At 38.2% G+C, this 25118-nt stretch overlaps 1 protein-coding gene across 3 annotated transcripts; it reads left to right on the top strand.

The window, feature by feature from the left end:
- The first annotated feature begins 84 nt into the window (after positions 1-84).
- On the top strand, positions 85-23507 carry BPNT1 (3'(2'), 5'-bisphosphate nucleotidase 1). 3 transcript variants are annotated; one of them, XM_060298552.2, is made up of 11 exons: positions 85-186; positions 3244-3530; positions 7686-7813; positions 10965-11069; positions 11761-11868; positions 13285-13333; positions 14563-14654; positions 15770-15814; positions 18680-18877; positions 21255-21360; positions 22632-23507. In XM_060298552.2, exons 3-11 carry the CDS (start codon positions 7694-7696, stop codon positions 22778-22780), a joined length of 972 nt encoding a protein of 323 aa, XP_060154535.1. In that variant the 5' UTR covers positions 85-186; positions 3244-3530; positions 7686-7693; the 3' UTR covers positions 22781-23507. The 3 variants fall into 3 exon arrangements, with proteins under 3 accessions (XP_060154535.1, XP_030724195.2, XP_060154621.1); XM_030868335.3 differs by lacking the exon at positions 15770-15814 and having other exon boundaries at positions 89-186; XM_060298638.1 differs by lacking the exons at positions 85-186; positions 3244-3530 and adding an exon at positions 8397-10055 and having other exon boundaries at positions 7689-7813.
- The last annotated feature ends 1611 nt before the right edge of the window (positions 23508-25118 follow it).

The following is a 25118-nucleotide window of genomic DNA, read 5'->3' as shown; positions in this document are numbered from 1 at the left end:
GGGAGACGCAGGGGGCGGGGCCACATCCGGGTCCCCGCGGCAACCATCCCGGATCGGGGCTGATACCCAGGGGCCGAAGGAGATGGGGCAGGCGCGACCGGCTCATGTTTCAATCACAGCGGCCTGCCTTTTTAGAAAGTATATTTTCTTTAATCCAGTATAAACCAGATATTATCACTTCAACAGGTAATTAACAAAAATTACAAGTATGATATTTCACATTCTTTCTCTTCATGCTAAGTCTTCGAAATGTGCTATGTATTTTACACATACAGCACATCTCCATTTGGACTAGCAGCTTGCCAAGTGCTCAACAACTACATGGGGCTAATGGCTACCTTACTGGGAAGCACCGCTTTAGCAAGTACAGCCTACCTCCACATAACATGTTGTTGAATGCAACAGTGCTCTCTGTTTACTCCTAAAACCTGCACTGAGGGTACACTGAGCTATCAGAGCATAAGGCAACTCTCTAGGACACCTGCACACTTCCCTTCCCACCTGTTGGGCTCACAGTCGGTTGTGTTTATCCTTGAACTTATTCATGCCAGTTGTACTCGCTGTGTAATTATACAATTTAATTATAAAAACCAATGGATGGTAAATTTTGTTATACTTATCTGTAACATAATAAAATAAATGGTCTGACTTAACTCAGTTATTATGAAAATCAAATGAGATTATGTAAGTAAAAGTCTTCTCAAACTAGAACTCCATGTAATGGCAGCCATTTGTTGATACTGCTCTCTGGTGAGTTGTTGTTTTTTTTTTTTTAATAGAAATTATTGTTTCTTTCTAATTACAAAACTTTGGGAGTTACAGAAGAGCACACAAGTGAAAATTGTTCACTAACCACCCTCTCCCCGAAACCAATTTTTTTTTTTTAATTTTGGGCCCTGCCACATGCGGGATCTTAATTCCCTGACCAGGGACCGAACCCGTGCCCCCTGCATTGGAAGCACAAAATCCTAACCACTGGGCCACCAGGGAATTCCCAAAGCAATTTTTTTTTTTAATGCAAACTAAGCTGATGTTCTTAAGAATCTAGTAAAGGCATGTCTCTAAAAAACAAGAACAAACTGCTGTTGAATTAGATGAAGCTAAAACAATTGTAAAGTAGTGGGGAAAACATTGTAAAAATTTTGTAAGTATTCTGCTCTTAGAATTTTCCTAATTGTCTAACCTACAAAACCAGATGGTGCAGTATGGCTCTGCATTATCAGGAAATTTAAAGCAAAATTCCAATCTGGGGACAGAAGCTCTAAGAAGGTCTGGACACTCCTACACTGTTGATGGGAATGTAAATTGGTGCAGCCACTGTGGAAAACAATATGCAGGTTTCTCAAAAAATTAAAAACAAAACAACCATATGATCCAGCAATTCCACTGTTGGGTATGTAACCGAAAAAAACAAAAACACTAACTGGAAAAGGTACATGCACCCCAGTGTTCATAGCTGCATTATTTACAAAATTGTCAAGGTATGTAAGCAACGTAACTGTCCATCAACAAATGAATAGATAAAATGTGTTATGTCTATAAACAACGGAATACTTCTCGGCCATAAAAAATAATGAAATTTTGCGTTTGCAGCAACATGAATGGACTTGGAGGCCATTATGCTAAGTGAAATAAGTCAGAGAGAGAAAGACAAATACCGTTATGATATCACTTATACGTGGAATCTAAAATATACAATGAACTAGTGAATAAAACAGAAAAGAAGCAGACACAGATATAGACAGCAAACTAGTGCTTACCAGCAGAGAGAGCGGAAAGGGAAGGGGCAATATAGGAGTAGGGGGAAAAGGTTATTATGGGATTATACGAAATCATGTGCAAAATTTTTGAAAATTGTATAGCACTATAGAATTTAATGAATCTTTTACCCAATAAAAAAAATGGGGCTTCCCTGGTGGCGCAGTGGTTGAGAATTCGCCTGCCAATGCAGGGGACATGGGTTCGAGCCCTGGTCCGGGAAGATCCCACATGCCTCAAAGCAACTAAACCCGTACACCACAACTACTGAGCCTGCGTGCCACAACTACTGAGCCTGCGTGTCACAACTACTGAGCCCACAAGCCACAACTACTGAAGCTCGCATGCCTAGAGCCCATGCTCGGCAATGAGAGAAGCCACCACAATGAGAAGCCCACTCTCCGCAACTAGAGAAAGCCTGTGCACAGCAACGAAGACCCAATGCAGCCAAAAATAAAAATAAATAAATTTATTTTTTTAAGTGAAAATAAAATAAAGCATATGAAACTAGGAAAATAAGAAAAGAAAAGGCTTGGACAGATTGTTATGGGGTTTTTTGATTGTTTTTCTTTTTTAGCAACGAGAATGCAGTGATGGGTTATTTATTTAATTTTAAAATGTTTAAAAATAAAGCAGTTTTATTAATATAAAGGATACCTTTAACAAAAAAAAAGACTGTTCCCTTTGATAATTTTTCTTACCCTGAATTCTACTCTGATGAAACAGTGGGTTTGGCTTTCTAATTAATCAGAGAATTTCTGTCTTTAAATGGATGAGTTTAAACAATTTACATTTGTTGTTATAACTGATATGTTTGCTATTAACTCTGTCATCTTATTTTATGTTGTTATATTTTAATCACAGTGCCCTACTTTTCAATACTGAAAAAAAAGATCATTGCCTCTTCGCTCTGCTGTTCTCACCGCAGGTCGGCTCCCACATGGACACAGAAATACAGGCAGACACAAGAAGTGTGCTCCTTAAATATATGGTGAAAGCCAAAATGAATAAACAGGCAATTTTTGGTTTTGCTTGTTTGTTTTTACTTTTGGCAGTGCAATAAAAGTCGTAATTAGGTTTTTTTTTTTTCCTGTGCTTCAAAAAAACAAACAAAAATAATTAATATGGTACATCCGACCAGGAAGAGAAAAAATCTTCCAGGACTAATCAGTAGCCGAATGAGAGGGTCACAGACCCTTTCAGGAATCTGATAAATGCTTAAAAAAATAAAATAAAAAATAAACGCTAGTAACAAACACACTTCTGCATAAAGTTTTCTTAGGGGGCACAGAGGTAGGGGCGTCGCGGACCACCTGAAGCCAGTCCACGGACTCGTAGGGTTTCGAGGTTAAGTAGCCGCCTGCCGCCACGGGGCGGTATCACTAACCGAACAAATATCTTAAGAGTAAACTGTGAGCACAAAGTGGATTGGAAGACACCTGAAACCAGAATGATTACTTAATACACCTTTCGGTTTGACTTCAGGAGACTAGAGCCTACGGAAAGCTTGGAAAGCTTGGCGAAAACACGGACAAGTGGAACTTTCCGGCGGGTCTGAAATCAGACCGGGCGGTGGCAAAGTAACTGTTCTGCGCCTGCGCCGAACTTCCCGCATGCTCAGTAGCTGAGGTAGGTTTAGTCTGCATCCACTGATGACCTATCCGCGGAGGGTAAGCGCTGTACTGGACGCTGCGGGGGACCTGTTGCTTGGTAACGCTTTTTTGGTTACCCCTGAAGTCTCTTTCGTCCGACTTGGTGCCAGTCTTGTCACTGTAAGTAATTTTCTCTCCTGCGGGGCAGCGCAAGGGCCTTAGGCAGATCTGAGTAGTTTATTGGTCCCCTAACTCCACCCCTCTGCACAGATATGAAGAGATTCAAAGGATTTATGTTAAAAAAAATTACGCAAATCAGAGTACTTCTCCAGATATTCCGATATCGGACCTAGATTCTTCAGTGTCAGCATTTTGATTGTTTACCTGTGCCCCGGGGTCTTTTTATGGCCATATGTTGTTGAAATAACAAGGCAGACTTAGACGGTGAGTTCTTTAGTGCATCCAAATTTAGAGGCTGTCTTACGCCTAAAATTAAATTTCGTTAAAATAGCAGACATTCTTCCTACTGCCTTTTCTGGTTGTAGACTTGCTTTATTTATTTAGATTCCCTGAACATGTGATTGCTAGTTTAAAAGATGTGTACATTTTACTGTTAATAAGATTTTCAAAAAAGCGGTTTCACCACTTTACATCCTCGCTAATAATGCTCAGGAGGATCTTCCCTCACACTCCAGCCAACACTGGGCAAACTTTCTTATCTATGCCAGTCTTACATACGAACAATCATTTCTCATTGTTTTAGATTGCATTTCTTTCATAATTAGTGAAATTGAGCATTTCACGATTTAATGGCCTTTGCTTTTATTTTTCTAAGTATTGCCTATTGGCGTCACTTGCACATTCTTCTGTTGAATCATTCATCTTTTACATATTGATATATGTAAGCCCCTTATGTAACAAAATTAGCACATTTGTCTAGTATGTGATACAAATTTTTGTTATCATTTTGTCACTCATCTGTTTGCTTTGTTTATGGTATTTTGGCTATATAAACATTTTAATTTTTATGCCTTCAGATTTATCAATATATAATGGATTCTTGGTTTTAGTCACGTTTAAAAGTGCTTTTCCAAATTTATAAAACATTTCACTCATGTTTTATCCCCATACTTTTATAGTTTCATTCTTTACTTTTAAAATCATGCATTGATCTGGAATACACATTGATATAAAGAAGGCAAAAAGATTCCAACACTTTTTAAAAAGATTAGCAATTGTCCCCACCGTTTTTTGCACAATTAACTTTCCTCCATGATTTGAATTATCACCTTTAGTGTATTTGGATCTATCTCTGGAATTTATTTGATTGCATTGATTTGTCTCTCAAATTCTGCCCAGGACTAAACTTTTAATTACTATAGTTTTATATCATATTTTGATATATGCTCATTTCTCTTTTTTTCAGAATTTGCTCTGTTATAGTCAAGTTCCAAAAGATAAATTGTCTTAGTATTTTGAGTGGGAACTCACCATTTATTTATTTTTCTTTTTTTTTATGGTTCTGGCAGCTTTATTGAGGTATAATTATCATACAATCAATGTAAATATTTAAAGTGTATAATTTGATATAATTTGTTTATCCACTCACCTGTTGAGGGACATTTGGGTTGTTTTCAGATTTTGTCTGTCACAAATAAATCTGCTATAAACATTCATGAAGAAGTCTTGGGACTTCCCTGGCGGCCCAGTGGTCAAGAATCTGCGCCTCCAATGCAGAGGGCATGGGCTCAATCCCTGGCTGGGGAGCCAAGATCCCACGTGCCGTGCTGTGTGGCCAAAAAATTTAAAAAAAAAAAAAAAAACCAAACAAACAAAATTCATGAAGAAGTCTTTGTGAGCACTTACACTTCTTTTTCTCTTGGCAAATAGCTAGGAGTGGAATGCTGGGTCAGCCAAACTGTTTCCCAAAGTAATTGCACCCTCTTACATTCCCACCCGCAATGTGTGTTACTCTAACCAGTGTGTTGTGAATGATGAGGTCTCCCACTGGCTAGTGGGTGCATGAACTCCCAAGCCGTGTGAGCTCTGAAGATCACACCTACTGTTCCTTCAGGTAGTTTCCTCACCTGCCTGCACTGATTAGCAGGTCTCCAGAGGTCTCTCTGGTACTCTGCCCTGCACACTCCTATCATGTTGGCCTCGGCAGACACCCAGCTCCATCTCCTCAACTTGGATACTACTGCACTCCCCCTGGGTTCCGATTTCATCATTTATTTTAAGAACCTAATCCTCATATGCTCACCACCTTTATATTGAATTCAAGATACCTCTCCCAGGCTATGAGAAGAAATGGATCATTGATTCCTATTGTTTTTGTCCTTCTGAACTAGCCATGTTGACAGCTGTAAAGATTCCTTAAATGATAGGATATTAGGTTGATTGCCTTAAATGTTGTACAACCCTTTTTCATACTCCAAGCCTCAAGCCCAGAACATTATGAAAAAGAACCTGTGCTGTGATTCTGGGTCATATTGGTAATATTATATCCTCAGAGTCAAAATAATGTTGCGGAAGCTATAGGATTTTTTTTTTTTTTTTTTTTTTGCCATTAACGCTGCCCTAATGTCCCTGCAGGATAGCCAGCAATGAGAATAATCATTATAATAATGGTTAGCCGGCATTATTTAGTGCTTACCTTGTGCCAGAGACTGATTTAATAATTACCATGACTCTATGTTATAATACTATTGCTAGCTCCATTTTACCAATCGAGGCACAAAGAATTTAAGTGGCTTTCCCAAGGTCACACAACTAATGTGTGCCAGAGCTAGGAACTGAACACAGGAAGTAGGCTTCAGTGCCTGTGCCTTTAATCCCTGTTTTTGATGAGCTTTCAGAGAGACATGCTTACACAAGTTAGTGTTTTACAAGCCAGAAGGTGTAAAACTAGTAGAGAAGGAAGTACAGTGGATGTAATCTGAACTGCTGGATGTAATCTGGATTTAATCTGTAAACTGGATGTAATCTGAACTGCTATAAGGAAGTTAAGGACTTGCAGCTTCATTTTATTGACATATTTGATAAGTATCCTTTCTACATCCTCCTCTTCCACAGCACTTTTGAAAAGATGCATTCAACAAATTTTTTAAACTGTATTTAAGTTAATGGCTAAAGAGAAAAAGACAGTCAGGGCCAGAGTCCTGCAATCTGTCAACCAGTGACCCTTTTCCAGCTTGAAAGTGAATCATGAATAAAATTATGGGGTAACATTGTTCACCTAGTTATGAGTACACCTAACAGTGGCTCAGGATGGGGGATGAGGGCAGTTGGACCATGATTCAGTCCCAGCTAAGGCTCAGCCCACCCCACTGGGAATTTGGAAGCTAGGAAGGCCCAGCAGAATTGGGGTGGCAGCCCAGCTGGAGTGAGGAATGGCCTTTACACCCCCCTGTTGACCAGTTTCAGGTGAAATGACTCTTCTCAGCAGATAAATTCCTAAAGACGTGGCAGCCAAAGACCATCTGTTGGCAGCCCTCTCAACAGCTGGGGAAGTAAGTCCTTCAACCCCAGAGGGAATCTGGGTGATGTATCCCAGCATCAAAGCAGTCAATAAAATTGCAGGATTTGAATCTGTATTTTCAAAAAGGAAAGTACTTGATCCTAAAGACTGTTTTTTTCATAGTTTTTATTGGGCCAGGGGCTGCTTGACACTCATTACTTTTCCAAATGCTTGGTCTTCAGTCCAGTGGTTATCCTGCTTGTTCTCTTTATTTTGCTACTGATGAGGATGGTAGCCAATAACCAGCAGATTAAATTTTATTCAATCTCTAAAGGAATATTCATTGAGTTTCAGAAACTAAATGTAATCACATGCAGTCCCTCCCCTTTTTAATTACTTCCCACATACACACACATCCCTTATGCTCTTCATACCTCTGTCAGCACTTACCAGTTTTATGTTATAGACATTAGCTTACAGTATTTTACCCTCAGCCCACCAAAATATTAGCTCCTTAAGGGCAGGTATTATACCTTATTTTTTAGCCCCTGCAGCACGTCCACAGCTTTTGTACATTACATTTGTCATACATAAAACTTATTCACATGTTTATAGTCCTGGGCCAGTTACCCCCATGCCTCAAAATGTCCCATCTGCAGAGAAAAAGAATACTATAGAATTTATTGGGAGAGCTAATGCTGAAATGGAGTCTTTTTCCAAGTCTCTCTTAGTAAATGTTTATTAGAGAATCTATACAGTTAATTGAAGCAGTCTCAAGTAAACACTCAATACCAATATGTTGAATTGAATTCAAGTAAATGAAACCAGCAGTTGGCTTTGAAAGTAACATAACATTTCTCTCGATTTTCCTTTAGGGCACGTCATGGCTTCCAGTCACACTGTGTTGATGCGGTTGGTGGCTTCAGCATATTCTATTGCTCAAAAGGCAGGAACGATAGTCAGGCGTGTTATTGCTGAAGGAGACCTGGGTATCGTGGAGAAGGTACTGAAAGTCTCGTCTCATTTCATACCAACTCTGTTTTTGTCCCTTGAGGTTTAGCTAAAAGGATATAATAATCTGGACAGACTTTAATAGTTGAAATACTCAATGGCTCCCTTATGGCGATTGCAAGACCCTTAGTTCAGATGGGCTCCATTTCTGCTCTGCAGAGGACTCTAGACTTCCTACCTCCAAAACCTTTACTTATATGACTGGGCCTTCTAACCGCTGTCTAGCTCCAGAGCACTGGAACCAAGCTTCATATCCTGAAGTAATCTACTTCATGCAAAGCCGTGCAGTCCTTGGTGAACTTGACATGTTTGGTAACATCTGGCATTTAAATAAGTATCCCCTATATTCAAAGCTTTAAAATGTTTTTTCTGCATGGAAAAGAAACCTAAAGCAAAGGTTTTCTTTCCAGTATGATAATTAAAAACTTAGGTAAATTAACAGAAAGATAGTTTATAGTGTTAGTTGATTCTTAAAAGAAATCCCACCGTGCATGTGTTCTAGTTTAAAATATAATTTCTTCCACAAGATTTTATGATTATTTCACATTACAAATTTTTTTGTTTTATTTTTGCAGTACACGGGCCTCTCACTGTTGTGGCCTCTCCCATTGCGGAGCACAGGCTCCGGATGCGCAGGCTCAGTGGCCATGGCTCACGGGCCCAGCCTTTCAGCGGCTTGTGGGATCTTCCCGGACCGGGGCACGAACCCACGTCCCCTGCATCAGCAGGCGGACTCTCAACCACTGCGCCACCAGGGAAGCCCTGTCATAATCTTTAAGGAAAATTGTATTGTAATTTTTCCCAAGTGGGAAAATTTTAGGATATGATAAACATTTTAATGATTTGAAATAGAGATGTAGTTAAGATGCTCCTTTATGATTAGTCAAGCATCTATTTAAGGCTATTTGTATAAAAAAATAAGGACCTTATATATATAAGTAAAAAACAACTTAGAAATAAGTTCCTGTGAACTAATTATAGGATATTCAACATAACTACTTTTAAAATTAAGAATAAAAATCACAAGAACTAGTGAAATAAATCTCATTTCCTTTTTTGATAGATTTATGGGCTTAATAGTATAGGAAATAGATATAGGGTATCTTGATTTTGAAATCAAAATTGATTTGAATCAACTTTTTAAAAAATTTGTTATGGTCCCTTATTTTCCATTTTCAAAAAGCATTCAAGCTATTTATAATATATAGATGATATCTCTCATCCCCCATCCTGAGCCACTGTTAGGTGTACTCATAACTAGGTGAACAATGTTACCCCATAATTTTATTCATGATTCACTTTCAAGCTGGAAAATGGTCACTGGTTGACAGATCGTAGGACTCTGCTCCTGACTGTCTTTTTCTCTTTAGCCATTAACTTAAATACAGTTTAAAAAATTTGTTGAATGCATCTTTTCAAAAGTGCTGTGGAAGAGGAGGATGTAGAAAGGATACTTATCAAATATGTCAATAAAATGAAGCTGGAAGGGCTAGTTGTTGTATTGGATTGCAGAATAAGTATTCAAAATAGTTGCAAACTCTGAGAAAGGTGGGCCAAATTCAACAAGATATTACAATAGGAATAAAGTCCTATATTAATGTTCAAGTAATAAGGGGGGAGTCTGATTCAAATTTGTGTGAAAAAGAGGTTTTAGTTGATCACATACATGCTCAATGACAAGCCAACAATGTAAAACAGCTACTTTCAGAAGGCTACTAATCTTACTGTCTTTCCTTTTTTATTGTTTTCTCTATTATGAAACATAGGAAGTGGAGAAAAACAGCAAAAAGTACAAAATCATCTATTAGGCCACCACCGCCAATATTTTGGATCATATCTTTGCATATTTTTCTCTTAGCATTATTTATTTTGTTTAAATTGATTTTCTCTTGTGATTATATTAGATGGACCACTTTGTAGCCGATAGCTAAAGAGTAATAGAAATATAGTGTTCAAGTTAGAAAGAAAGATAATAACCTCACTGTCCTCTCTACTGGTCAGACACTTCTAGTACTTTATATCCACTTGTTGACACCTCATTTTAAAAGAGACAGGGCAAAAACAGATTTGTCACACAAAGTATCTAGAATGGTGAGATCTGGCACTATGTCGGTAGAAAGAGCAGGGAATATCTTATCCTAGAGAAGAGTTGGGAGAGCTTTCCTCATAGAGTTGAATGGCTATCAATGTGTCTTTTTTCCTCTGGAGCAGTGGTCTCTAAACTTGATTGATAGGTAAGTAATCTTCAATTTCAACAATTATTTTAAGTAGTTTCATTCCACAGATATTTACAGAGCACCTACTGTGTGCCAGGTACAGTTCTTTAGAAAATAAAACAAAGGTCTCTGCCTTTGTGGCACTACATTCTAGCAAAATTGTTCTTTACATTGAGATAACCAGCAAACTTCCCTGTGGCAGAAAAGAGTTTGATTTTCATAGTCATTCCTTATCTCACTACGAAGTATTGCGAAAGATCTGCTATTTAAGATAAAATAATGTGTAAATCCACCTAAACAGGCATGTATAAATTGCAACATGTCTTAATTCTCTGAAAGCAAGCTAACCAAGGAAGTGGTCACTGTCTTTCACAAGTGTGACTATATGAGTTATGGATTGAGTTGAGTGCCATAGGTGAGTTATGTAGTAAATACTACTGCCATTCACTTTTATTTTTTTATAGTTTAGAAATAAAAATTTTGAAATAAGAAATAACGAATCATTCTGAGGACCTCTTGAATTATTAAAATTAGGATTGAGTGGAGTTTATAGAAAGATCCATATAAGAAATACCTTTTAAATAACTAAAGAGTTATTTATTATTATTAACTGCCTTGAAAACTGTAAATTTCTTGTCTGTCAACCTGCTTAAGCAAAAGATTAACGTAGAGATCTTATAAAAGGAATTTGTGAACTGGGGGAAAAAATATTCTAAGTAATTTAAAAGCTCCTTTCCAAACTTTAGCCACTATAAATCCCATGAGAAAAACCCAGCCAAGAAACTGACTCATATGATGTTAATTTAAGCTTGATCAATCTTAAAACAGACAGTGTAATTTAAATGGATATAGATAATCACGCATGAGGCATCAAAGAACAACTTATTTCATACTTAGTTCTGCTAAAATGTGCGTTCTTTGTTGCAGACCTGTGCAACAGACCTGCAGACCAAGGCGGACCGATTAGTTCAAATGAGCATATGCTCTTCTTTGGCACGGAAATTCCCCAAACTAACAATTATAGGGGAAGAGGTAAGACTATCATATATTTTTTTAAATCCCTGTTTACTGTATGGATTTGTAATTGCCCCTTTAGTGATTTATACACTACTTTTATGATTTCAAGCATTATATTTTTGTGTTTTAACACAAAAATAACTATCATTTTTCTTGGACTTTCAGAAAATATCTGCTTTTAATATTTTGGTTTATTTCTAAGCCACATATGTCAGTTCTTGACCATAGATGATATGGTTACTGTTGTGACATTCAACATACAAAGTATAAGATGGGTGGAGTTCTAGAACTTTGGAATAAAATGGGTTTTATGGTTCCTGTTTTTTTTTTTAATTAAGGCTTATTTGCATACTTATTCAAAGACTAACACTGTGAAGGTGAAGGAATTGACATCTCATGTATTTGAGTGTTAGACATAGCTGATAGCAGAGTCACTTGTGTAAATAGGTGTATACTACTTAAAAATTCTTTTCTTTTTAATCCTTGTTCAGGATAATGAAGTTGGGATCCTTTGTAATCAACTTTGATGAGCCATATGTGGTTGTTTTTGCAATTTTATTCAGTGTGCTTTAAAAGCTCTAAATAGAAATGGTAAACAGGAAGGACTAGTGAAACCTGTGATACTGCATTTCTTCTTGTTGCTGAGACAGACGGTATTCTGTAAACAGGAAACCGCTTCGGTCATCATCTGTGTTCTCTGTTTTAGGATCTGCCTCCTGAAGACGTGGATCAAGAGTTGATTGAAGATGGTCAGTGGGAGGAGATACTGAAGCAACCATGCCCATCACAGTACAGTGCTATCAAAGAGGAAGACGTATGATCCATGTTATTACTTAACTTTCTATTTATCTTCAGTTTTTGTCGTAGTAAAGGAAATAAAATTTGCCATCATGATGAAAACTTGGTAGTTATAAAACAAGGGAAACCAGGAACTTGAAATCTTTCAGAGCCAACATATAAGTGCCTGGCAACCATATGGGATGTCTGACCTATTCACTTCGAGTTCATTTTCTCATTCTATTGATTTCCTCTTCACTCTAAAACTGTTATTAAAAATACTTTTGGGGGAATTCCCTGGCAGTCCAGTGGTTAGGACTGGGTGCTTTCACTGCTGGGACCTAGGTTCAGTCCCTGGTCAGGGAACTAAGATCCCTGAAGCCGCGTGGCATGGCCAAAAAACAAAATACTTTTAGGGAGAAAATCTAATTTGTTATTTAGTAAATTTGGTAGTAAAACATTTCATTGGTAGTTGGAGCTGGAAGGAGATGAAATGGATTGCTACCTTATATTTTTGGAAGGCCATAAAAATTACCCCCCTTGCTTTTGATTGTTGCTTAAATTAAATCTATGACTTCAGATAACTATCACACTTCTTTAATTTTTGAGTTTTAATTTATGTAACACTCATTCGTTGAGCACTTACTATGAGTAAGGCACTTTGTTCTGTGATATGCAGTATAGAAAAAAAGATGTGGTGTCTCCCGTCAGAAATATGCCTCACAAATTTACATCAAGCATCTAGTGGTTAATGGCTGCGTATCCTGAATCATATTAAAAGTCCTAAGAAGAGGGGACTTCTTTTTTATGCTACTGCCAGTTTTATAAACCATTCATTTTTCTTGGCCGCATATACGTGTGTCCTTACGATAATCAGACTGTCATTATTTATCTTAAATCAACATTTATATATAAAAATGAGTAGCATCCACACAAAACATTTTTGGTGCCACTTTAAAGTTTTCCTTATATCACCATCTAGAGCCCAGGATGTTCATGGCCACATGTTTAGTGTTCAGGTAACAATAAACTTTTACCAGTTAACCATTTTATATCAAAATTTTTTTTATTGAAGTATAGTTGATTTACAATGTTGTGTTAATATTTTACTTAATATTTTACTTTTTTACTATTATTTTTTAATTATTTTAATTATTTTTAATTATTTTAAATTATTATTTAATTATTTTTAAATTATTTTTAATTATTTTAAATTATTTTTATTCTAATTATTATTTTTAATTTTTAATTATTTTAATTATTATTTTAATTATTTTTTAATTATTACAAAATTATTAAAAAATTATTACAAAAAATTATTACAATGATGACATTGGCTTAAGCCACCCATAATATAATTTCAAAAATTAAAAAAAAAGATAGTTTTAGTTTATCCATTTAAATCAATTTTTTAAATTTTATATGCTCAATTTGGACATTTCCTCTTTTTTAGCTTGTGGTCTGGGTTGATCCTCTGGATGGTACCAAGGAATATACTGAAGGTTGGTATCTCTTTTATATTTGTATTTGACAGCAGTAGGACTAATATATGATGTTTAGTTGTAAACATTTAATCTTCTTCAAATACCACCCCCCCCATACTCCACCAGTCCCACAATCCTAATGTCCCCTAGATGAAAATAACTAACATTAAACCAATGTAACCGAAGGGACTATACTGAACCCCCAGCTTTATTGGGTAGAAAAATGATGAAAAGTGTCACTGTATCGCCTTGCTCTGCCACCATCCCATGCCCATCCCTCGCTCGCTTCCTCTGCGAACTGCTGTCTCACTTCACAGCCTCACCTCTAAAGATGGGTTTTGAAACACAGTGCAATATTTCTCCTTCCTGAAATTATCTAAGATGAGCAAAATTAGAAGGCAGCAAATTAAAATAAAGTTGGCAACGCTGAAGTGAGAAGTGCCAGGCTCAGAGCCAGAGTGGTAGGTTTTAGGAGCGTAGCATAAGCTTAGATTCTTATTTTTGAGAGGAAGATCAACGTAGCTTTTCTTATATTGGTTCTCAGCTGAAAAAAGAAAACTGTCTCGTAATTCCTAGAAAAAACTCTCTCTGCCCTTGGATGAGACATATCTACGAGGAGTGAATCCTGTAGTACGTGTGAAAATGTCTCTGTAATCCATTGAGAAATAGGGGCGCTCTAGGCAGCTTCAGTGCGTGTAAGAACACCTAAACAGCTCATTCAGCTCTCAACCCCGACCTCCAGAGGTTTTGATTCACTAGCTCTGCAAAGGAGCCTGAGAATCTGTACTGAAAAAATTGAGCCAGTTAATTCTAATGCTGCTTGTTAGTCCATTGGCCCCACTGTGAGAAATCTTAATTTAGGGGCTTGAAATGCAAATCTAGAGAGTAATCCTGCAATCGAGAGTGATCTAGCAGGCAGAGGTGAGTCGGATGGTGGTAGGGGGGGCACAGAGGAATCTGATGATGATGGCTGCAGAGTTATGGCTGATTTACTTGATTGGTTTACAGATGATTACTAATGGGACCATGAGACGATGTGTATCAATTCAATTAAGTGGCTGTAGTCCCTACTTCTGTCCCTGGCCATCTCTCATAATTTGTGTATTTTGCCAGAGTAGGTTTAATCATGGATGAATCATTGCAAATTCCTTACCTTTATTGCAAAAATAACTTGGAGCCATTGATGTGCTGATGATGAGTCATAACCTGAGAAGGTTATGTAATTGATACAAATTTCTTCTTTTTAGGTCTTCTTGACAATGTAACAGTTCTTATTGGAATTGCTTATGAAGGAAAAGCCATAGCAGGAGTTATTAACCAGCCATATTACAACTACCAGGTATTACTATAAATGATACCAAAATATTTTATTAGATAAATAATTATGGTATTATATGATTCTTAATGTTATCTGATCCAATGATTTCTAGCTTGGTTGCACATGCAATCATCTGGGGGAGCTTTCCAAAGTAAGGATTCCCAGGTTATACCCCAGATGTATGGAATCAGGTCCTCTGGGGGGTGTTGATACCAGGAATGTGTATGTATGTATGTGACTGTACACAGACACACTGTATGATTTGCACATATTTGTTACGTATGCCTTATGATTCGAATCATAAGCAAAAGTGTGGGAATTACTGATATGGCTCTTGGTTAGCTTGGTCATTGAGACACCTGATTTACAGGTGGTGCTTGAAGCACGTTGAAGAAATGAACCATTTCAACCAAGAAAAGAGGCTAGCCATGTGGTTTTGCAGGTAATACTACATAGTGCCTAAATTATAGTCAGCATTAACTAAACATGTTCTTGTACTCTTTTCTCTCATTTTGTCTCTCTAATCTGCTTTGACTTTCTACTATACTCCCAAGAAATTGTCTTCCTTAGAAGTAAGAGGCTAATGTAATTCCAAATCAGCAATATACTGTTAGATCACATTAAATGTTAAAGGAAATTGTTGCAATAAAATACTTAAGGTATTTACGTTAGTGTGACCTTGATAGAACTTTGGAGAAACAAAGTAACCAGAGTGGGGACTATTACTTCTGAATCTCTAATTTGAGTTGAGAGCAGGATTAATCTCTAGTTCTAAGATAAGTTTGTTGTTTTTAATATCATTTATGTGATTATAACTTTTTATTTATAACCGTGTGCATCTTACGATTATTCAGCAAAACTATTTATGCATTCATTACTGGGAAAGTCTCACATTGAACTGCTTAAGAGTCCATTCATTCTTTTAATACGACTAATATTTATACAGTATGATATGCAGACACAAGTTTGCCGTTGTCATGTAAACTTTAAAGCAAGTGAAATAGGGGCATTTAATTCATAGATAATATTGCAGTGCGTGGCACTTTCTATCAAAAAAGGATCTAAGTGCTTAGGAATTGTTGACCATTTCCATCACTTCTTTCTGAGATTAGAAAAATTGTATTCATTTTCCACAGAACAATGAAAATCAAAAGTTAAGGGAACCCAGGAGTGAAGCAAAGGTGAGAAAAATAGCTAGGCTTTTGGCTGCACTGGTAGGCAGAAAAGAGGTAGGCAACTTGTGGTACCCTGGTAGTCACTGTCTGTCCCACGTACCAGCTCATTTTCTCCTGCTCTGCTTCTCTCCTTTGTTACCTGTCCCTTCACCACGTGCCCTTCTGTACACTTTCTTTCCCTCCTCTCTTCCTTCTCTCTTGCTTATGCCTTAAAATTTGTTGCAACAAGGAGAAAAGTTGCTTAGCTTTGTTGGTAGTTTTCAAGGCTGAATGTCCAATTTAAAGTCATTATCATCATAGCTAACGTTTATCAAGAGCTTACTGTGTACTGACAGACTCGAGGGATACACATGCATTATCCCATTCTGATACTCACCAAAGTCCTTTAAGGAAGCCTTTATCCCTGTTTTAAAGAAGAGGAAACTGAGACAAGTAACTTGCCCTAGTTGGTCAATGGCAGGTCTGGTATCTAAACTGCAGTCCAAGCTCTTAGCCACTGCTCTACATTGCTCTCTTGAGCCAGATAGAAGACTTTTTACAGTTCAGACTTTATTACTGCTTCTAACAGATCCTGAAGCTGGGAAGCACTCAAAGGAAAGAGCATGGAATAGTGCAAAGAAACCCAGTCTGTCTGTATATCGGAGGTAGCTCCTTAACCATTAGGAATCTTACTGAACTCATCAGTAAGGTGAAAATGTTAGCCTTTTTTACCCCCAGACAGTTGGTGTGGGAACTCTGAAGGAGAGAGTCAGCAAGAGAGGCTGAGAGATCAGGAGCACAGAGGAAGGCTAGTTGGCTGCCTCATGGGATTGCATTTACCTCATCAGGGCGCCAGATTCCACGGTCCCATCCTCTTTGCGGACGTATTCATTCACAGAGGTCATATGAGTTTTTAGGGACCAGAGTGCTCATGTCCTCTATTTAGTATGCTTTCCTTTCTTTTTCAGAATAACTGGAGAGCTGAATTAATAAATAGGCTTCTTGGGCACATGAAATTAGTCTCAGCAATTGAGCTGAAGCATAACGAGCACACAGAGCCTCTCTGTACTTTCCCGATTCCAGCCTCTCCTATAGTGTAAACTCAAGAGGGAAGAGGGGAAGCACTTGAACATATACTGAGCCCCCAGTGCTTGTTTTTTGGTTCCTCTGTTGCCCCATTTGCTGGGAGTGCCGTCCGCACAAAGCCTTCAGCTCTCAGCCTCTTTGGGGATCGCCTCACCTGTGAAGAACCGCCTTGCCAGTAACACGCCCATTCCCAAGGTAGTCCATTTCTAGTGACTGATGATTGGAGGGGTGTAAAGGCCTGGCATTTCATCCCAGTTTGGGATGTGTTCTCCCCAGTTTGGTACAAGTCTGAAGAGCCATTCTGGCTCCAGAGCTCCCCATGGGGTTGGCTGAAGCTGTGGTCGTGTCTGCATCACAGCTCGGTTTCTCCCTCTGCCCACCCCCCTCCCTTCCACAGGTGTTGATCTCCGCTTCCCAGGGAATCCAACCCTGCAGCCCAAGCATATTTCACTATAACAGCACCCAGAGTACTGCTGTAGGGTAAATAAGATGATGTATGTGAAAGCATTTTGAGAAGTAAACCGAGGTAGTCTACTAGTTTAGTGACGACAAACATTGGCTTTTTAAAAAAATTTTATTTATTTATTTTTGGCCATGTCCTGTGGCATATGGGATCTCAGTTCCCCAACCAGGGATCGAACCCACGCCCCCTGCAGTGAAAGTGCAGAGTCTCAACCACTGGACCACCAGGGAGGTCCCGAAAAATACTGGCTTTGAACACAGATGAGCTTGAGTTTGATTATGATCTTCTTAGAGTCCTTGGTCAGGTTACGGAATGATTCCAAAACTCATTTTTCTCATCTGTAAAATAAGGATGATAATACTATTTCATGGGATTGTTCTGGGGATTAAATGAGATAATATATGTAAAGTACTTAGTATGGTGGGTGGTACATGTTTAGTATTAAGTAAAAATATATGTCTGTATGTCTACTCTACTGATATAGTGGTATTTTGACGACTTTGTGTTAATCTTTTATGCATCAGGTTTACTTTCCATGAAATACCGGTTATGTTTTTCTATATGAAGTGTATAGTTATAACAATGTGGCTGAAAGTTCTTTGAGTGCTGCAAAGGAAAATACAGATTCTGGGATTGCACTGTCATTGTCATCTTACCATCCCAATTGTCAGTAAAATCTTTTAACCCTGACCCCATTATACATGGCCGCTCTTCAGTATCGGCATATGCACTCGCTTTGTCTCTATAGCAGCATTATTATATTATCACCATTACCTATTCCCATAGTAATATGATCCTTATTGTTCCTTGGACAATGAAAAGTAATCAATACACGGTGTTTCATTTCCTGGGGACTTTATGTACCTTTTGCAAACAGCTATTTTCAAATACAGTAATGAGGTTGTTGGATAATTCTGAAAGGAACAGGAATCAGTATGTGATGTTGCCTTTCCTGAAGACTCCAGGGAATAACCAGAAGTTCCTTTCCGTACCTTTGGAACCCAATTATTATTATTTTTTTGGGCCGTGCTGTGTGGCTTGTGGGATCTCAGTTCCACGACCAGGGATAGAACCCAGGCCACGGCAGTGAAAGCCCAGAATCCTAACCACTAAGCCACCTGGGAACTCCCTGAAACCCAATTATTAACCAAAACAATGAGAACGATCAGTTGATGTTCTCAGGAAAATTTCTTTGTCGATGATACTGCTTTTGTACTTTATAACATTATCATGTTTTTATTTTTAAAAAATCATGTTGCTAATATAACTAAATGTTCTATTTATGGCGAACCTTTCTCTCCAAATGATGACAAGCTTTGCCATTGTTTCACCCATTTACATAGGCAGGACCAGATGCTGTGTTGGGGAGAACAATCTGGGGAGTTTTAGGTTTAGGTGCCTTCGGGTTTCAGCTGAAAGAAGTGCCTGCCGGGAAACACATTATCACAACTACCCGGTCCCATAACAGCCAGTTGGTTACGGACTGCGTTGCAGCTATGAACCCTGATGATGTGCTGCGGGTGGGAGGAGCAGGAAATAAGGTACCAAAATCCATCCATCATCTACCCTGAAATGCAATTGAATTATTAAAAGAAATACTGCACTGTTACAAAATGTGAAATAAGAGTTTGGGAGAAGAGATTAAAGATTGTAATTTGCCATTAAAGACACATTACAGCAACATTTGAATTTTTTTTTTTTTTGGCCGTACCACGCGGCATGTGGGATCTTAGTTCCCCAACCAGGGATCAAACCTGTGCCCCCTGCAGTGGAAGTGCAGAGTCCTAACCACTGGACCACCAGGGAATTCCCTGAATTTTTTTTAAATGTTGTGGTTCAAGTCTTTTTTATCTAAGAGAATTCAGTGATAAGCCATTTGGATAAGACCCCAGGCCTCTTGCCAGTCCTCATTTTCTCAAGGATCCTCTTGGATTACTTCCCAGACCTTTCTTCTACAGACTCCAGGATGGGCCTGCCTGCCCCTTTCTGGATACTTACCCCATTCATTCACCTAGGCTCCCATCCTCCTGAGAATATTGTGAATTGGAACACAATTTGATCTCCATCCCTGATCTCTTCTCATCTGATTGCCCCTTGGTTGTCATGATGACATCCATCAGGTATCTCAAATTTGGCATCCCCAGTTGGAACGCATCCTCTTTCTACCTGCCCCCAGATGTGTTCCTCTCCCTACTTCCTATCTGCTTAATGGCACCGCCATTTTTCTAACTGCTCTAGCCAGACATCTGAAAGCCATCCTAGCCTCCTTCCTGCCTCACATCCTATCAATCTGATCCTACCTATAGATCTTCTTAATTCTTCCCTAATGTCTCATCCATCTCAACTGCCAGTGCCTTGGGTGAAACCTGTCATCATCCCTCAACCAGCCTTTACAGCAGCTTCCAAAGTGATCTCCCTCTAAAAGCATTTACTTATAAGAGGATGAAAAATGGAAGTTTAAAAATAGCAGTATTTTGAAAAAAATGTAAAACATTTCAAAGTAAAAATATATTCCTGATAGTCACTGAAATATGATTTCTCTTTGCCCCTACTTTTGTAACTACAAAATGCCATTACCTCTTTTATTCCCGAGGAGGTACCATTCCCCGTAGGAGCAAAGTCCCCACCCTACACAGCTCCCACCTTTTCTCCTTGCAAAGACCTTGTTGGGCAGTTCTTAACTTTTCTGCATCAAGGACCTCTTTGAGAATCGGACGAAAGCCACAGTCCCTCTTCCCTCAAAAAATATACCTGGCATAGTTCTTGGCACATAATAAGACTTGACACAGATTTCTTAAAAGAAAGAGAAAGCTTTTACTCAGAAGTCTGCAGCAAGGGTTAATGGTTTGAACGTGTCATTGAATACAGCAATCCTAAAAAGAATAGCTGGTTACCTTGTGTTCACTGAGGCTCTCCTTATTCTCCCAGGCTGGCCTCTTCATCTCAATATTTGAAGTCTGAAGTTTACAGCACTAATTACTTTATAGTATAACCAAAAAATAAGTCAAGCAACTAACGAAAGGCTGATAGCAAGTTACTGCTGAGAGTCATGCGGCTTCTATCGGTGACTTCAGATTTTTTTTTTTTTGGCTATACCACGCGGCATGCGGGATCTTAGTTCCCTGACCAGTGATCAAACCCGCATCCCCTGCGGTAGAAGCATGGAGTCTTAACCATTGGACCACCAGGGAAGTCCCTCAGTGACCTCAGTTTTGTATGAATATTACAGGGCATTAGTAAGATGACTGTTTGATTTGATTTTTATTTATTTATTTATTGGCATACTGTGCAGCTTGCGGGATCTCAGTTCCCCAACCAGGGATCAAACCCGCAACCCCTATAGGGGAAGCACGGAGTCTTAACCACTGGACCGCCAGGGAAGTCCAAGATGACTCTTTTAAAATTCATACTTTGGTAGCAGAAATAGCAACAGATATGATACCAAAACAAGGACTTATGAAACTGCTTTTAGACTAGTCAGCATCACATATCTGTTAGGATTTATTACAACCTATACACTATTGTACTGGTCGATATTTCTGTATCCTTTATATAATAATGGTCAAATTTTTTACAAGATTAAAAAGCTTTATTTTTTCTACAACAAATATATATTGCTTTTACTGTAAGAAGAAAAGAAAGCATAAAAAAGAAAACCTTATTTTAACTAACTTAGAATATAGAGACCATTCAGGTATCCTCCTTGTAGCTTATTTGACTTCTTTTTTTCCCATCAGATACTACATTATTATGCATGTATTCTATATGTTTTTTCATAATACTCATTTACACCTGCTAAAGGCTATAACCCAAGTCTGACAGAGGAATTGAAATATACTGATAGAAACAAGCAGTTTCTCTTTATTTGTACCTCAGTTAATTCATGGTTGACGGATAATTATTCTCTTAACCTTACAGATTATCCAGCTGATTGAAGGCAAAGCCTCTGCTTATGTATTTGCAAGTCCTGGTTGTAAGAAGTGGGATACCTGTGCTCCAGAAGTCATTTTACATGCTGTGGGAGGTTAGTCCATTTTATTTGGGGGAATTACAGTTTTTATACAGTTTTCGTACTATGCTAGGACATGATATTTCAGTAATGTTACTTTACCTAGACTCTTAGGATATAAAAGATAGAAGGAAAGTTAGAGGTTATCCAATCTAAGCCTCGCATTTCATAGGTGAGAAAGTAGATTTTCAGTGAATTCATTTTCCTTTAGTTACAGTTTCTCTTTTGGACCTTGATCTACACACAGTTCATTTAATTAAACCCTTATTAATTTATGGCTTTAATGCTTTTAGGGGTTTTTCTTCTTGAAAAGTAAAATATTCATCATCATCCTCATTAGTTTCTTTTGAACCAATATTGTATTGGTAAATGTCTCAGTGCTAGCGCTTAAAGATCACAGAGTTGGAATTTTTTTAATCTACCTACAAAAATACTACAGATATATACACAGCAAGATAATTTTTCTAATTCAAATAGACATCAGATCACATCTCCTCTTTTTTTTTTTTTTTTTTTTTGCGGTATGCGGGCCTCTCACTGTTGTGGCCTCTCCCGTTGCGGAGCACAGGCTCCGGACACGCAGGCTCAACGGCCCTGGCTCACGGGCCCAGCCACTCCGCGGCATGTGGGATCTTCCCGGACCGGGGCACGAACCCGTGTCCCCTGCATCGGCAGGCGAACTCTCAACCACTGCACCACCAGGGAAGCCCCCACATTTACTCTTAAACACTTGACTTTTATTTTATCATTTCTCCTGGTACATTATTGTGTCGATATCTCAGCATATTACATGACAAGGAAGTTAAATTCATCACGATCCATTCTCATTAGAATGTTAAATGAGACTGTAATATAACACAGTTGTGTTTTATGAACATACTTCACTTAAACTCTTACCAAATAAAATGTTACTAATAAATGGTAGAATGAAGAAAACACTTTTGAAACCGGGAATCGTGGGTGATGGAGTATAACCAATAGGAAACGTAATCACTCCAGGAAAAGAGAAATTAATTGCTACTGAGAAGTATAAATTGAAAATACTAAGTGAAATTATTTTAATCAGGCAGAAAAAATAATGATTTAGCCTTTAGTTAGTCAAGTTCCTCTGTAGTCTTAAATTGTAAGTGAATTAATACTTAACCTTTGTGGTCATGCATTATCTTCCTTATTTTATCCAGAATTCAATGGATATTATTATATAGGGAAGCAAGAAGCTGTTAGAAATAACTAGAACCATAATGATCCGATCAGCCATTGACATTGTATTGATGTTTTTTCCATAGGCAAGTTAACCGATATCCATGGAAATGCCCTTCAGTATAACAAGGAAGTGAAGCACATGAACTCAGCTGGCGTCCTGGCCACACTGAGGAATTATGACTACTATGCAAGTCGAGTTCCCGAATCTGTTAAAAATGTACTTGTTCCTTGAAGGGAAATCTCGTCGACTCAACCAGGAGAAGGACTTGCTCCTCAAAAACTAATTGGATGGAATTTGAGCTCTACCTTTACTTCATTCATTGTTGATCACCGATTTACATTTGGTTACTTAGGAGTAGAAAACTGAATTTTTAAACGTCTTGATTAATGAATCAACCAGACCAATTTTGACATCTGGAAAACTTGTAAAGTCAGTATATTTCACATTTCATTTTTCCTCCTTTTATTTGGAGCAGTGAAAGTAAAGCTTAGTTCCAACTGGCCATCCTGGTGCACTGTTGAATCAGCATTCCTGTTTTGTAAACCAGATTTCTTTAGGGCACAGAACCACAAGTTATTACCTAAATCTCATTCTTGTCTTTCACAGTAATGTAAAACGTTTTCCTACCCCCATTCTGAATACATTAAAATATTCTATATGTTGATGAAACAGATTTTGAAGAAACATTTCTTTATAATAAATTATTTAATTCTAGCTCTCTCTGTTATTCACCAGCTTTTTTTGTTTTTAAGTAGTTGGAAACTATGTATTCTTGCTGTGGGCATTACTTTATCCTTATGGCATCGTTATGCAGTTTAACTGTGGAAAGTTAGGTAATTGCTCCTATTCCTTCCAAAGGAAGATTATAATGTATGCTATCAAAATTATTCTGATATTCTGCCTAGGTTTTTATTGTTTAGGACTCTGTCCTGTGCTCTTAAATAAATTTCTCTCATTGTATTAAGCAAGTGGTTTAAATTAATCATTCCCAAACCCACTGCATGTCAGAATCACCTGGGAAGCTTTTCAGAAAATACGAATTCACAGGCTCCAGCCAAGCGGTTTTGTCTTAAAATTCCGTGTATTTTAAGACAGCTACTCCAGGGATTCGGTAGTCATTTAAGTGTAACACTCACTAGAGACGGTGTTGGAGTACTGTTTTCACAAGGCACCTGCAGGAAGAGGTCTTTGTGGCTTTGACACCATTGGCCCCTCTCCCTCTTGCAACTCTCTTCTCACTGTCCTGTTTTTCTTCTTCCCCCTAATAGCCACTCCTACTCAGTCTCCTTTCTTGGTTTCTCTTTGTCTCCCTTTCCTTGAATGTCAGTGTTCACCATGATTCTGTCCTAAGTTCTCTCTAGATGATCTAATCCACAAATATGGCTTCACTTAAGGGCCTTTTACCCAGAATTCCAAAATCTGTATCTAGCTTAGAACTCTCAAACTCTAGATTTCTATACCCAAAAGCCTACTTTGATGTCTCACAGGTATCTCTGAATTATGTCTAAAAAACTCTTCATTCTTGCCTACCCCTCCCTAAATTATTTTACAGATCCCCAAGGTGATCCTGATAATTGGCCATGTTTGGAAAGTACTTCCTTCTAAGAAAAGAGTTCTCTGTCTATATGAAAACAGTGGACTAGACCTAATTTTTAAAAAAATCTAAGTACAATGTGAGAATAACTTTGAAGTTATTTTCTATAGGCTCTTATATAAAAACTTTATCCAAGTGACATATTTGGAAGTCTGCATTCTCTCTCCACTCCCATTTCTTCTACATTAATTTACACACATACACCCCTTTATTTCTTCCTTGAATCACTGCAGTGTCTTCCTGTCTAATCTTCCTTCCTGCACTGTTACTCCTCTCCAGTCCATCTCTCATTGGCTCCAGGTTTTTTAAAAAGCCAAATCTAGTAATGCCACTCACTTCCTCAAAAATCTTTTATGGCTTCCTATTGCCTTTAGGATAAAATGCAAGCTCATTACAATGACATGTGAACCTCTTGATGTTATAGCTTCTTCCTTCTCCAGGATCACCTCTGTTCACTAACCTGTACTCCAGCCATGCTCAACCATTTAAAGTTCCCCCAAAATACCATGTTTTCTCTCACCTTGGCCTCCATTTATTCCATCATTCATTTACTCAACAAATATTTATTGAGCACCTGCTGTATATTAGGCATGGCTCTAGGTACTGAACATTCAACAGTGGACATAAGTCTGTTCCATTTTTGAGCTCATGTTCTTGTGAAGCAATACAGATAATAAGTAAATGAAATTATTTTAGATTGTGGAAAACGCTGTAGAAGAAATCAAGCAGGAAGATGAGCTGGGAAGCAGCGGAGGCGGGGTGGGGGGGGGGAGAAGATATCCGGTAGATAAAGTGGGGATGTCTTCTCTGAAGAGGTGATGTCTGAGCCAAAAACTGGCTGGAAAGAGGTCAGCCATATCGAGAGCTGGGATTATTAGTAGGAATAATAAGCACATTGTCTCTGAGAAGAGAAAGGAAAATAACAAACACAAAGGAAGCCAGAGTAGGCGGAAGTAAGGTGAACAAAGAGAGGAG

The sequence above is a fragment of the Globicephala melas genome, chromosome 1 (assembly GCF_963455315.2).
Source record: "Globicephala melas chromosome 1, mGloMel1.2, whole genome shotgun sequence".
NCBI lineage: Eukaryota > Metazoa > Chordata > Mammalia > Artiodactyla > Delphinidae > Globicephala > Globicephala melas.
The sequence above is the reverse complement of the archived record's forward strand: the minus strand, read 5'-3'. Positions and strand labels throughout refer to the sequence as shown.